Source organism: Leptopilina boulardi, unplaced genomic scaffold (assembly GCF_019393585.1).
Source record: "Leptopilina boulardi isolate dan_hultmark-lab unplaced genomic scaffold, ZJU_Lbou_2.1 LbouV2_162, whole genome shotgun sequence".
In the NCBI taxonomy this organism is placed as follows: Eukaryota; Metazoa; Arthropoda; class Insecta; order Hymenoptera; family Figitidae; genus Leptopilina; species Leptopilina boulardi.
This window is the reverse complement of record NW_026137710.1, coordinates 2,379,243-2,393,452: the sequence shown is the minus strand read 5'-3', so window position 1 is coordinate 2,393,452 and position 14,210 is coordinate 2,379,243. Positions and strand designations below refer to the sequence as shown.

The following is a 14,210-nucleotide window of genomic DNA, read 5'->3' as shown; positions in this document are numbered from 1 at the left end:
AGCGCGTGAGGTGAAATGTACGACATTTTTAAGAAAAAGCTTATCAGATGTTCAGTCTACGGCACTATTCATAGAGTCGACTGTATTTCAAAACAATTTTTAAAATCGACATTTAAATTTTGCTAAAACTAAGAAAAATTAAAATTTATTTAAAGATTTTTTTTGAAAATTTAATTTAAATTATCCTAAACAATTCTAAAAATTTTGTTTCAAAATCATATTATTTTTTTATTCATTTTTTTAAAATATCAATCCTTCAAAAATAAATTTATTTATAACAAACTTTTAGAATAATTAATACAGCATTCCTTTCTTTATTTAAAGATAGTCTATATATAGAAATTTTTGGTCAATTTTTTTTCTTTATACAAAAACATTAAAAACGTATTTTTTTATTTTTGAAAAATCGGCTAAATTTTTTAGTTGTGAATTTTTGGCTTTGCGAAAGTCATCCTTTATTTAATGGCCTACGCGGAGAGAAATATGTTACGAATATCTCACAAGACTTACGCGTGCGCTTTTCTCATGAGCTTCATTTGCTAATATCGCAAAGACTTGTGCTAATTTTGCACAGCTTGTGCGAGTTTTGCTCGGTATCCATGAAAAATCAGCATGGATTTCTTGCAATTTACGCAAGGTTGTGTCTGTGCTATTTTCGAACGGACTGCTCATGCGTTATTAGTAACAGATTTTTCTATTGAATTTGGTAAAATCTTGCCAAAAAATAAAAGTTACGTTTTTCTTCAACTTTTAAGAAATTTTAGAAATTTTTTTTAAAATTTTTAATGAAAAAAAAATAATTTTTTTAAAATTGGGCCGGATTAAATTTTGTTTTTTTATGATTTATTCATACCTGAAAATATACAGAAGATTTTGGAAAAAGAGCCGAAATGGGCCTGATGAGTTAAATAAGTTAAAATGAATTTTTAAAAATTGCTTGCAAGCTCCACGCGTGCTACGCTACGCAGTGCACAAATTCACATAGATCCTACAAATTTCAACCGATTTTGACGTTCTTGGTCTTATTTTGAATATGATATAATTCTGCATAACGCCTTTAATTTTGTTTTTTGAAAAAAAAATTTTTTTTAATTGTTTCAACAATTTTTATAAATAATTTTAGTTCCTTATTACGAAATTAATGACACATTGAGAAATGTGCAATATTATTAGTCAAGGTAAACGACTAATACTTACTTTAATTAATTTTTACACATAGCATTGTTTAAACAACCCTTAATTAACAAATACATAGTACTGCTGCTTTTACATGTTTCAGATTTCAATATTGCTAATGTTTACATTAAATAAAAATATGAAAGAAATGATTAAAAAATAAATAAAAGAGATTAGGTGAAAATAACAAAAAAATACTTTGTTTATATAAAATTGTTATTAAAAATTTTTTAATTATTTAATTAATTATTGATTTTGTTAAATATTTTAAAAATACATTGTCTTTAAAAAAACTTTAAGCAAAACGCAAATCTGAAACATGTAAAAGCAGCTGTACTATGTATTTGATAAATAAGGGTTGTTTAAACAATGCTATGTGTAAAAATTTATTAAAGTAACTATTAGTTGTTTACCTCGACTAATTATATATAACGTCAAAATCGGTTAAAATTTGTAGGCTCTATGTTAATTTGTCCACTGTGCACTGCGTAGCGTAGCACGCGTGGAGCTTGCAAGCAATTTTTAAAAATTCATTTAAACTTATTTATCTCATCAGGCCCATTCCGGCTCTATTTGCAAAATCTTCTGTATATTTTCAGGTATGAATAAATCATAAGAAAACAAAAATTAAATTGGCCTAAATTAAAAAAAAATTAATTTGTTTATAAAAATTTTTTTTTAATTTCTTAAAAGTTGAAGAAAAAACCAAACTTTTATTCTTTCGCAAGATTTTTACCAAATGCAATATTTTCAAAGATATAAGTCATTAAAAAAGGTCTACTTTCGCAAAGCTAAAATTTCAAAAATTCATAACTAAAAGATTTGACCGATTTTTCCAAAAAAAATGTATTTCATGTTTTTCTACAAAGAATAAGAAAAAAATATATTTACCCGAATTTTAAACCTCGACTATAAATCTCACGTGGAATCGCCCATATACTTATATATAGCCATAAATAAGAACATTTTTTTTCCTTTAGTTTTTTTTATTTATAATTCAGAACAAAACCCTGTAAGCCGAATTATGAGATTTCTTGCATATGGTTCGAAAGATTTACTAAAATGTTATATTTTTGCTGAACATTGTAAAAATATTTGACCAAAAGTTTCGGAGTTACAGCAATTAAAAAAAAAGTAGTCAGGGTTGAACCAGGTAGTCAGGGTTGAGCAACTGTAGAAAATCAATGAAATATGCAAATAAATTATTAATAATGACCTTCAAATGATAGAATGGCATTCAAATACACTTAGAAATGTGTTTAAAAAAACCACGAAGTTGAAATAAAAAGCTCTTATTATGTAATTTTCAGATTTTAGCTTGTATCGCTAAGCTGGTCTGAAAAGTGAAACAAAAATTATCAAAAATTTGTATTTCCTTTCTTTCCAATGGAAATGAAGTTCTTGACACCTCTTTAAGTCGACAAATGAATTTCCATTGCAAGAACCCTTTATAATTGCAAAATTTTTTGGTGGCTCAACCTTGACCCACGCGTCGTTTAGCGACACATCACACACAAAAATAAACGCGTGATCCAAACACCATATTACGTTCCACATTTTCATATAACATCTTAATGAACATATTTTTTCTGCACTTAATTGTCTTCTTTTGAAACAAGAAAAAAGTTTTTTGTTGAGCGTACAGCACTGACTTGCATAATACGTCTTTATTGTTCGCACACTTCACTACAACGTATGTGAAAAGTTCGCTGACAACAACAATGTTTTTTCTCATAGACGAGGACAAATTTTACCTTTTCCTAAAAATCTTCTTGAAACAGAAAAAAGGAAACGACTATTTACTATCATAAAGGGAAACTCAGTTTTCGTTGAACATTTATTCCAGCTACTCTACAAACCACAACAATTTTACGATCTTGGACAATTTGTAAACATTAAAAATGTATAACCACTAAAGGACTCTTTGTAAAAAAAAATTATAAATAGATGACATTACACCGACACAGGCTGCCAAGGGAAGTCAGCCAGAACAAAGGGGGGTACTTGTCACGGACAAAATTCTGTATATTTTTAATTTTTTTTTGTTAAATATTATTTATTAAAAATAATATTTGTTATTTAATATTATAAACATTTGTATTGATTATACACAAACATCATATACAGGGTGTTCCAAAAGTATGGAAACTTGCAAATATCTCGAAAAGTACGAATTTTTGTAAAAAATGTTCCAGACAAAAGTTGTTCTAAACAACAAGATGTACATCTTTGAAACAAAAAAATTGGGCCCGGAGCCCAATGTTGAGCCCTACAATAAAAAAGTGGTTTTTTTAAATGAGACCACTAATTTTCAGTATCAAATTCGTAATCCCCATGAAATTCTGTGTTCAGACATGTGGTATAGGTGCCCAAAATATTGGGTCCACAATTTATCAACAGATAAATAAATTTTAAAAAATCGCATCTTTGAGGGATTTTGAGATCACAGGAATAGAAATTGGAAGCTAATTTTCAAATTTGTCATAGAGCCCAATGTAAGATTCCGCGGCCCAATGTGAGGCCCACATTAAAAAAAATTAGTTGTCTTAAATAAAACCTATTAATTTTCAGTATCCAATTTGTAATCCCCATGAATTTCTGGGTTTAGACTTGTAGTAAAAATGACAAAAATATTGGGCCCAATGTCTCGGATTAGTCCCAACATTTTTGGTTCAATAAATAAATTTAAAAAATCGCACCTTTAGGGGTTTTTGGGGTCACAGGATTGGAAATTCGAAGCTAATTTTCAAATTGTACACAAAGCCCAATGTAAGATTCCGCGGCCCAATGTGAGGCCCACATTAAAAAAAATTAGTTGTTTAAATAAAACCCACAAATTTTCAGTATCCATTTCATTCTGGGTTTAGACTTGTAGTACAAATGCCAAAAAATATTGGGCCCAATGTCTGGGATTGGGCTCGACATTTTTTGACATATAAATAAATTTATAAAATCGCATCTTTTGGAGTTTTTGGGGACACAGGATTAAAAATTCAAAGCAACTTTTCAAATTGGGCACAGAGCCCAATGTAAGATTCTGCAGCCCAATGTGAACCCTACAGTAAAAAATTAGATTCCTTCCATTTCGTAATCGTTATGAAATTCTGGGCTTAGACTTGTGGTACAAATTCCAAAAATATTGGCCCCTCATATTGGGCTGCAGAATCTGACATTGGGCTCTATGCTCAATTTCTAATCCTATGATCTCAAAATCCCTCCAAGATGCGATTTTTTAAAATTTATTTATCTGTTGATAAAATGTGGAACAATATCTTGGATTGGGCCGAATATTTTGGGCACTAATACCACATGTCTGAACGCAGAATTTCATGGGGCTTACGAATTTGATACTGAAAATTAGTGGTCTCATTTAAGAAAACCACTTTTATCATTGTTGGGCCCAACATTGGGCTCCGGGCCTAATTTTTTTGTTTCAAAGATGTACATCTTTTTGTTTGGAACAACTTTTGTCTTTAACATTTTTTACAAAAAATCGTACTTTTCGAGATATTTGCAAGTTTCCATACTTTTGGAACACCCTGTACAACACACACACATATATATATAAAAAAATTTTCTAATTTTAAATATTCAATTATTGTTTCAAATTAATTTAATAATTATTTACAATTTTATTTTACATTTATTTTAATTCTGAAATCAATAGTTATTTCGTAAATGAATTAAGGTTATTGAACTTCATATTGCGAAATAACACGTACTAAAGTACAATCAACTTTGCTAATTGTGAAACTTACAATGTATAGAAGTTGCCACATTATTTTGGATAATTAGGAAATATATAAAAATCACAAAGTTCATTTAAGTGGTTGAACCGATCACGCCACTAATAAAATGAAAGTTCGCTAAAACTTGCATGCAAACAACGAGGTGTTAATTGCAAAATCAACCCTCCCACTACTTAAAATTATTATATACAAACAGGGTGTGATCGTTGCCACCGAATTATTATTCGAGGAGTCTCAAATTATCATTACCGCAAGGCGGATGCGTTTCCGGAAAAAAGGCGGAGGAATATAAAGTTTTACTCCCACTAAGAGTGGTTAAGATTATTATTTGTTCCCCGCAGTAAGGGTTAAAATCATTAAGTTTGTTCGTTGAAAAAAGAAATTTAATTATCCAGTATAAAGTGTCATAAATGATAAAAGTGTAGATTCCAGATAAAATTTGAAAGTGTTTTATTGATATCACAAATGTTGATATTTCAAATTAACTGTTGGGAAATTTCAGGTTTGGTGAACCCAATACTCTGAATTTTAAAGCGGATTTTGGAATATTGAAATAATTTTTTTAAAGAAAAAGTAATTAATACAAATTTATTGAAAAGGAAAATATAAAGAATAAAGGAAGGCAAAACAACTTCCGCATACTTTGAAATCGTTTGACAAGTACGAGTGTTAAACTCTTAAAAGTTCGAAAAGTAATTTGATACTTTTCTGTATCGTTTTAATTATTATTATTCTGGTGAGTTTCTTTGAATATCTATACATTATTTGAAAAATACAGAATCTTATCTCTCTTTTTAATATTTTTTCTTGAATACCGTCTATCCGGGTTTATTGAATTGATAATATACTAGGCGACACTCCACTACCCTATTCTAACTTTATTAGCGAAAAGCAATTTACGCTTTACCTATAAGCGGAATTGTTAATAGTAAAAATTAGTATTCCTTCTAAACATTATTATTTTCTCTTTAAATTAAATTTTTTTTGTTAATTAACTTCCGTCTTTAACACTAAAATTTTTGCGTTTTTTGGAAGTTATGGAGGAGGAAAGAAAAATCAAAAAACGCTTTTTTCTTGAAAACTACTGTATGGATTTAATGAGATTTGGATATGTTACAGAGATAAGTAAAACAATTATAAAAAAAATTGTCAACCTTTTTTCAAAAAAAACTCAAAAATTTTGAATATTAAAATTTTCTAATTTTTTTTGGGTTTCATTCCCGACATGATTTCAAAGTGCGTCACGTTGAAAAACTCAAAAAACCGTGCTTGGTACATGTTTATATAGTGTATGACAGACAAATTTTCAAAAATTAATTAAATTCTCTTGGAACTTGTTAGACTGGAGTTCTTGGAGTTCTTGAATACAAATTTGGAGTAGATTTTTAAAAATCTATAAATTTTTTCAAAAAAACCCAAAAATTTTAGATTTTTAAATTTTCAAAAATCTTTTTGGGGGTACACTAAATTTTTTTAAACCATTTTTCTCATTTTTCATTTAATAAAAAAATTATGCCTGACATGTGTAAACTTAAAAAACCCTTCCTGGTACATGAAAAATAAAAAAAATAGTAAAAACATTGAAAATTGGGTTTTTTCTTAGATAAAATAAAAAGAAAGAAATTTTATTTTAATATTTTTGAAAATTTAAACCGTTTTATAGGCATCGAAATTTGGTGTACCAATTGAATGGAACCCCTAAAAAAATTTTTGAAAATTTCAAAATCCAAAAATTTTTGAGTTTTTGTGAAAAAAAAAATTTTGACAATTTTTTTTATAATCGTTTTACTTGTCTCTGTAACATATCCAAAGCTCATTGAAATCAATTCAGTAATTTTTTTTCTCCTTCATAATTCCCAAAAAACGCGAAATTTTGAGTTGAAAGTTTCAGAAAGTTATATTTATGTGGGTGGGAACATACAGTAATAATATAAATAAAATACGAGCGGGGGCAATTTTTCCATACTTAACGGCTATAACCTTTTTCAAAAAAATTCAACCCCCTCCATCTTCTACAGTTTTTTAAAAAACTTAACAATACTTCATGGTTAAAGTACTCACCCCTAGGGCTAAACTATGTGCTAGTAACAGCCCAATCCAATCAAATTTTTTTTCACTTAGTACGCAATACAAATTGTACCCCATATATATGATTTAATAAAATAATTGTTTAAAGCATGCAAAAGTGAATGTTTTGAAATTGTACCATAATATGACATATCATGGCGCTACCCTTTTGATCGTAGGGCAGACTAAAACGCCCGCCAGACTCATGCATTGTCACATTTTAAAATATTTGTCTCGGAAATGAAAAATATTATATTCGACAAAATTTGACAGCAATTTTTTATTATTATAAACATTAAGTGTGATTTTTTTCAAGTCAAAATTTGACCGATAACATGTTTAAATGTTAAAAACAATTTTTATTTTCTAAATAAATAATGTAAAAATTAATAATTTTTTACAATAAAAATTATTTTCTAAAAATTTAATATATTACCTATAAAAAATGTATTTTACACTTTTCTGTAATATTAATAGTTAAAAAGTTATAGACCAATTAAAAAATGTAACATAAATTTGTTAATGGTAATAACTAGAAAAATAATAAATATGTTTATTTAAAATTTGGTACCAGCAACTTCGAGTTTAATGTTGCTAATCAGCTGCTAACATTACCGAAGGTATTGGACAGCATGTGTTAGGCGTGTAAACGGCAGAAGAACATCAGCAAAGATGTTCAAGACGATATGACGGCTCTGGAGAAAGCTTTTTTGATAATTCGCAGTACCTTGCGATTTATTAAAGAACCTTTTAAAGTCTCCGAGCAGCCCAAAGGAAATGTCAAAACATCCTTACTGACAATGAAGGCTATAAACGTTCATCAGCCTCTCAAAAGGAAGCTAAAAAACGCGACAGAGAGGGCGGAAGTCCTGACGCAAGGCAGCAGCCGATGACTCCTAAAGAGAAAAGAGTCAAGAGCAAGGATGCTCCTGACAATACCCTTATTTCACAGGTGCAGGGAAATGATGTCTTGTTTTCTGAAGAGACTGGAGTTGTGAGTGATAAAAAAGCATCAAGAAGTACGGTGAAAGCTTCCAGCTTGCCGTTAATAAAAAGAAGAAATCTCTGAAAAAGTAAGCTAAAAAGCGAGCTGAGACTCTGAAGCGCCCTTCAAGGCCCAGGAATACAGAGGCAGTTAGGATTTCAGCAAAATATAAAGACTCTTAAGCTAAAATCCTACAACTCATGAAAACCTCTGTTAAACCAGAGCAAACTGGTACCGAGGTTTTAAAAATAAGGAGGACCCTGAATAAAGAAGTCCTCGTAGTGGTTAAAAAAGAAGGGGGGACCTCCAAGTTCGCCCAAGCACTTACCTCGGCTTTGTCTGACAAAGCCGAGGGCAAAAATAGGTAGGTGTAAGTTTCTCTTTTTTAAAAAAATCTATTATTTAATTTTTTAGCTCCTAAGTTTGAATATGTCCGATTAAGGGTAGTTTTTTTATTTAAAAAAAGTTTAGAGGGTGCTGGATCAGTTCTGGCTTTGTTTTTGAGTTAGTAGAGCCAAAATTCTGTTTAATAAAAAAATCTGTTATTTTTTTCTCCCCCTAAGATTGAATTTGTCAGTTAAGGGTGGTTTTTTTTAGATTTAATAAAAATTAGAAGGTGATGTACAATTCTGGCTTCATATTTGTTTTCAGCGGGCCAAAATACTATAGAAATGGTACGTCTAGTTCAAGAAGCAGACAATTTTTTTTGTGTGCCTGTGTTATTATTTCGTTTAATCACCACCTTTATTAATTATTTGCAGTTATTTTATATGTATTTTAATTATTATGTATTGTTCTTTAGAGGAATATCTAGCCTTAGGAACTTTCCTTCTTTTTGATAAATAAGATTCCATTTTCCTCCCACTGTGGGTAGTGGGGGTACCTATAAGCTTATTGGCCAAAGATGAAAGTTAATTTTAACAATAAGAAGCATTCAAAAGATATGGATTTGTGTAGACAGAATTAATTTTAGAAAATTTAATATTTTAAATTAGTTACACACCTTTTCTTCTACAGCAACCTTTCTTACGTTCCATATGAATTCACAGAGCGCTATAAGAAATGATACTCCACAACCACACATTAAAACAAGGAAGACTCCTCCAACATTTGACATTTTTAAGGCATCTGCATCGGCTCCTCCACTACTGCCACGATTAGTAGTACAACTAGGATCTGACTCTACTTTTTTCCACCAGTGTTCTTTCAATTGTCCAAGTTCGCCGCTTTCTTGTAATTTCAAAACGGCACCACTAATTGCTGTTCTGTATGGGGAATCTGAAAACATGTTATATAATTAATTTTCAAGAAACAGGGCACTTACGATTCTTTGCTTCAAATTTTTAGTAAAAATTCCTGAAGTGTAACAGCAAATTCTCAATTTTATTGTATTCATTTACTAAGTTATGAAATGAAGACGTTATTATAAGTTATTAAACGGTTCAAACGATTTTTTTAAAATTAAAATTCTTTGAATTATAAATAATTAAAGTTCTTTAAAGTGTTTAATATATTATAAAATAGAAATGAATAAATATAATTATTATAATAATAATAATAATAATAATAATAAAAAATCGGACAAGTGCGAGTTACACTCGCATTAAAACCGAGGGTTCCGTACCCCTAATCCTAAAATTTCAGGGGTTTAAAGTGTGAAGGCCGATAGAAAAATTCCAATTTTGCTTAATTTTTCCTGTAATGTGAGCATGGAAATACATATCATAAGTTTTTAAAAAATTTTTTATCATTTAACATTTTCAATTTTATGATTTTTCTTAGATTTCACCAAATAATAAAAATATCAACAAATAAAAAATGTCAAAAGATAAAAAAAATAGCAAATGGTAAAAAAAAGAAAATGGCAAATTATAAAGAATGGCAAAACACTACAAAAAAATATAGCAAGCACAATTGGAGTTCTCGCTATATTTTTTTTGTCATCTACACGCAAAAATACGTAAAAGTGTATAAATTTGAAACTCTTTAGATAAAATATTCTTCGTTTTTTGGGGAAAAATCATGATTTTTATCGAAAATTATCAGTTTTTCCTTGAAAACATTATGATAATTAACTCCAATCGTTTTCGCTATATTTTTTTTGTAATCTACACGTAAAAATACGTAAAAAAATATAAATTTGGATCCCTTAGGATAAAATTTTCTTCTTTTTTTATTCGAAAAATCCATGATTTTTTCTAAAAATATGAGTTTTCCTTAAAAACAATATGAACATCAACTCCAATTGTGCTCGCTATATTTTTCCTGTAATCTACACGCAAAAATACGTAAGTATTCCAAATATGAACTGCCTTCGTCAAATATTGTGTGCGCTAGGAGGATTAATCGCTTTTTTCAAAATTTTGATTTTTCCTTGACAACGCTATGTAAATTAATCCGAATCATGTTCGCTATATTTTTCCTGTAATTATCACGTAAAAATACATAAGTGTACCAAATTTGAGCTCTCTATGTAAAAAGATGGGGCATCCAGGGGGGGGGGTTCATAGTAATTTTTAGGGATTTTTCGTAAAAATTAATGGTTTTTCCTTGACAACGCTATGATAATTAATTCCTATGAGATTCGCTATATTTTTCCTGTAATCTACACGCCAAAATACATATGTATACCAAATTTCAGCCCTGTAGATAAATTCGTGTGGCCGCTAGGGGGGGGGGGTACATGCTTTGCTTCACTAGTCTCATTAATAGGGTTCCCTCTTCGGGTACGGAACCCTAAAAATAATAAAAATAAAATTAAAAAATTATTGTTTACATTTACCCATTGTTCATGCAAAACTAATTGTTGAATTGTAAAATAAACAATGTTCTTAACATCTTAGGAAGTTCGTTCAAAATGTTTGAATCCTGTACAAGATCTTGTACAAGAAAATGTACATGTTTAACAGGTGAACTTGTGCCTGGTGTGGAGAGAACATGTAAACGATCTTGTACAATTTCGGCACCAGAATTTGGAACAAGTTCTTGTGTCAGAACTTGTACAAGATATAGTAAAGATATTCAATATTTGTATACAAGAAAATATACATGTTCTTGTACATATTTTTCTGCAGGTTAATGTAGAAGTACTTACACATGAAACCGTTCATGTTCTTGTATAAGTTCATTAAAAATTTTTTTTTAATATGAGATTTTAATAATTTTAGAATCATAAAAGTCTTTACTTATGTATGCTAAAATTAATGCGCAGCTGTAAAGTCCTAAGAAAACTACTGCGCAGCCTTTAAAGTTTTTAATGTTTACTAAACGAAGACATAAATAAACCTGTACAAGAACATCTACATTTTCTTGTATACAATATTAAATATATGTACTTGTACGAAATCTCGTACAAGAACTTGTTCCAAATTCTGGTGCCAAAATTGTACAAGATCTTGTATAAGTTCAACTGCTGAACATGTACATTTTCTTGTACAAGATCTTAAACAGGGATTTTCATTAGGGTAAAAGTGATATAGTCAATAAGAAAGTGGATTGGTGTTAAAATAGTTTTATTCCTTATATTTACATATAACACTAATATAAATAGAAATGATAGAAAAATATCCAAAATCACCGAAGTTTGACGAAGTACAGCGAGTCAGTCCGATCGGGTTAAACTGATTACTAACGAGTAGTTATGTTAAAAAAACGCTCCAGCTAGATTTTATGGATATATCGATAATTTGTAATGATTACAATTAATACAAAACCCTGTAAACGAAAGTATATGCTATATGAGTAGGGACTAAAGCGGGTTAAATTTTTTTTCTCATACATTAAATTGTTCACTAAAAGAATGTCTAACATATACACAAGCGTGTTCACATCTTGGGTGTTTTCGGCATTCACTCATTGTCAGAGTTAACTCTAGAGTTAGCAGTGGTGCTCAAATCTAAATTTTGATTTTCAATTCGTCTGTTGGTTGAGAACGTTGTTGATTGGCAATTTGGCATAGACGATTCATTTTGTTTGGCGCAGGGTTTGCAATTGTAACAACATGTGAAGCGGGCCTTTTATTCTAGTAATGTAATGTTAAAATAAAATTTTTTGTTTCTAGATTTCATAAAAGTCCCCAAAAAATTATTACTAGATGACCCAGAGTTAACTCTGTTTTCTTGCGAGAGTAAAGAAGGTAAAGGGTCAGTCCTAACCTTTAATGGCCGACAAAATTTGTGAACGGATTGTTTGTTTTGAAAAGTGTAAATTGAAACATAATAATTTATTTTTATTAAAGATTATTTTAACTTTTTATTTATAAAAAACAACTTTAATTAAAATAAATAATCTAGTTTCTAAAACAATTCAGATTAATTAAAGTTAGGGAAATAATGAAAAATTTGAAAATTATAAACTTTAAAAAAATAACACGTTTATGGGTAGCAAAAATATGTTCCATTATTAAATGAAAAACAAAAAATACGTATAAATTAAAAAAAAGTAAGCAAACAAGGACAACTAACTTCAAACTCAGGGTGATGAAAATAGAAAATCAATTATTTTATTTAGGTAAATAAATTTTCAAAGATAATATCATTGAGCACTACTGTTAACTCTAGAGTTAACTCTGAGTAAATGCCGAAAACACCCCTTGTGACACGAGAGAAATTCCATTCTTTTTTTTACCGTTATGTTGAATATAAATTGATAAAGCTAAACTTGTTTTGAGGGTTAAACCTTTATACAAGATCATCGTAATAACCTAATTGATTTCTTTACCCAAGAAGAGCAACGCGTATTGCATAGAAAATGAAAAACTGAATACTTAATGCCGAAATGCATACCTCGGGATGTGGCAATGAAAAGTGGACAATGAATGACGTAAGGATTATAATTAAATATTTTTGAAAATCTGTGTACAATTGTCACAATATATAAACATATCGTTTTCCTCTATTCAATTATTTTAATTACGTCTAGATTAATATTATTTTGAAATGCAATGAATATTCGCCCTTTTTCTACATATTTATATATTTTTAAAACTACAGTTTTAACCTTTTTGTTTCCTCAATCAGTTAAGAATTTCTCATTGCTTTTAATTGTATTCTCTTTTTATTTTTATTATTTCGTTATTATTCTTTGCAACTCTGTACAATAAAGTTATTAGTCAAATTACACTGTACAAACAAGTATGTTATTGCAAAGCTCTTCAAGTGCATAAACGATGTCCCAGTTCTGAACACACTTCAAATGCATTACCTCCATGCACTTGAAGTGTGTTCAGAACTGGGACATCGTTTATGCACTTGAAGTTCTTTGCAGTTACACACTTGTTTTTACAGTGATGTAAAGAAAGAGAGGAACTTTAAAACCTCCAAGTTGTAAAATGGAAGAAAAACCTAAACCCGCAGAATCTTCAACTGGTAAGATTTTTTTTATTTTTTGATTTAAAAGAAATAATAATTATTTAAATTTAGTAATAATTTTATTAGTTTTTTAAATCAATTTTTGATAAAATATTTTTAAACTTCCCTGCTAAAAATAAAATCAGAAATCAGTCTCAAAACGTCAGAAATCCTGACGTTTTGAGACTATTTTGATGTTCTGTGATGCTGCTGACTAATTCTGACTTAAATAGTTTTTATGGGCCTGACGTTTTCTAAAAAGTGACGATTTCTCACTACGTTTTATTTTTTTGTAAAAAGGGTTCCAAGAGAGGTACCAAGGCCACTCAAACCCACCATATAACTCTATTATATTATATATTCCCTTCTTCCAATAGAAGGGTCCTTTCGAGGGTCCATCAGGTTTTATGACTTTTTAATGCAAAATAAAAAATTATTTAAATTTAAATAAATATTTTTTTAAATGTTATATTTGTAATTTATAGATTTTAACGATTCCAATGATATAAAACATTATGTAAAAACTCTAAAATTACATAATGATTATACAATAAATACTCCATTAATTAAAATTAATTCTCAAAAATTTAAAAATATTTGCAAAAAATTTTATATCGTTGTAATTGTATTAACATGTACATTACGAATATAATATTTAAAAATCATTTTTTTCAAATGCAACAATTTTTAATTTTGCAATGAAAAGCCATAAAACCATAAAAGATCCTTCTGGCCTATACTTTTCTTTTTGTCCTTTTCTAACGTACATATAATATATATGGAATCACGTTTGTAAGACAAGGACAGAAAAGGGAAGGCGTCAATGACTACGACTATACTTTTAAAGTCCCTACTTCAAATTTGTATTTATTATTTTACAGTAAG

The 14,210-nt window shown here is 29.1% G+C and overlaps 1 protein-coding gene across 3 annotated transcripts in view; it reads right to left on the bottom strand.

Annotated features, from left to right (window-relative positions):
- LOC127277003 (glutamate receptor ionotropic, kainate 2-like) overlaps positions 1–14,210 on the bottom strand; it is a 590,803-nt gene that overhangs the window by 58,899 nt on the left and 517,694 nt on the right. For all 3 annotated transcript variants that reach the window (XM_051297788.1, XM_051297790.1, XM_051297789.1), the window contains one exon: positions 8,981–9,255. In XM_051297788.1, the coding sequence (XP_051153745.1) occupies positions 8,981–9,255 (275 nt within the window). The remainder of the gene's footprint in view (positions 1–8,980; positions 9,256–14,210) is intronic.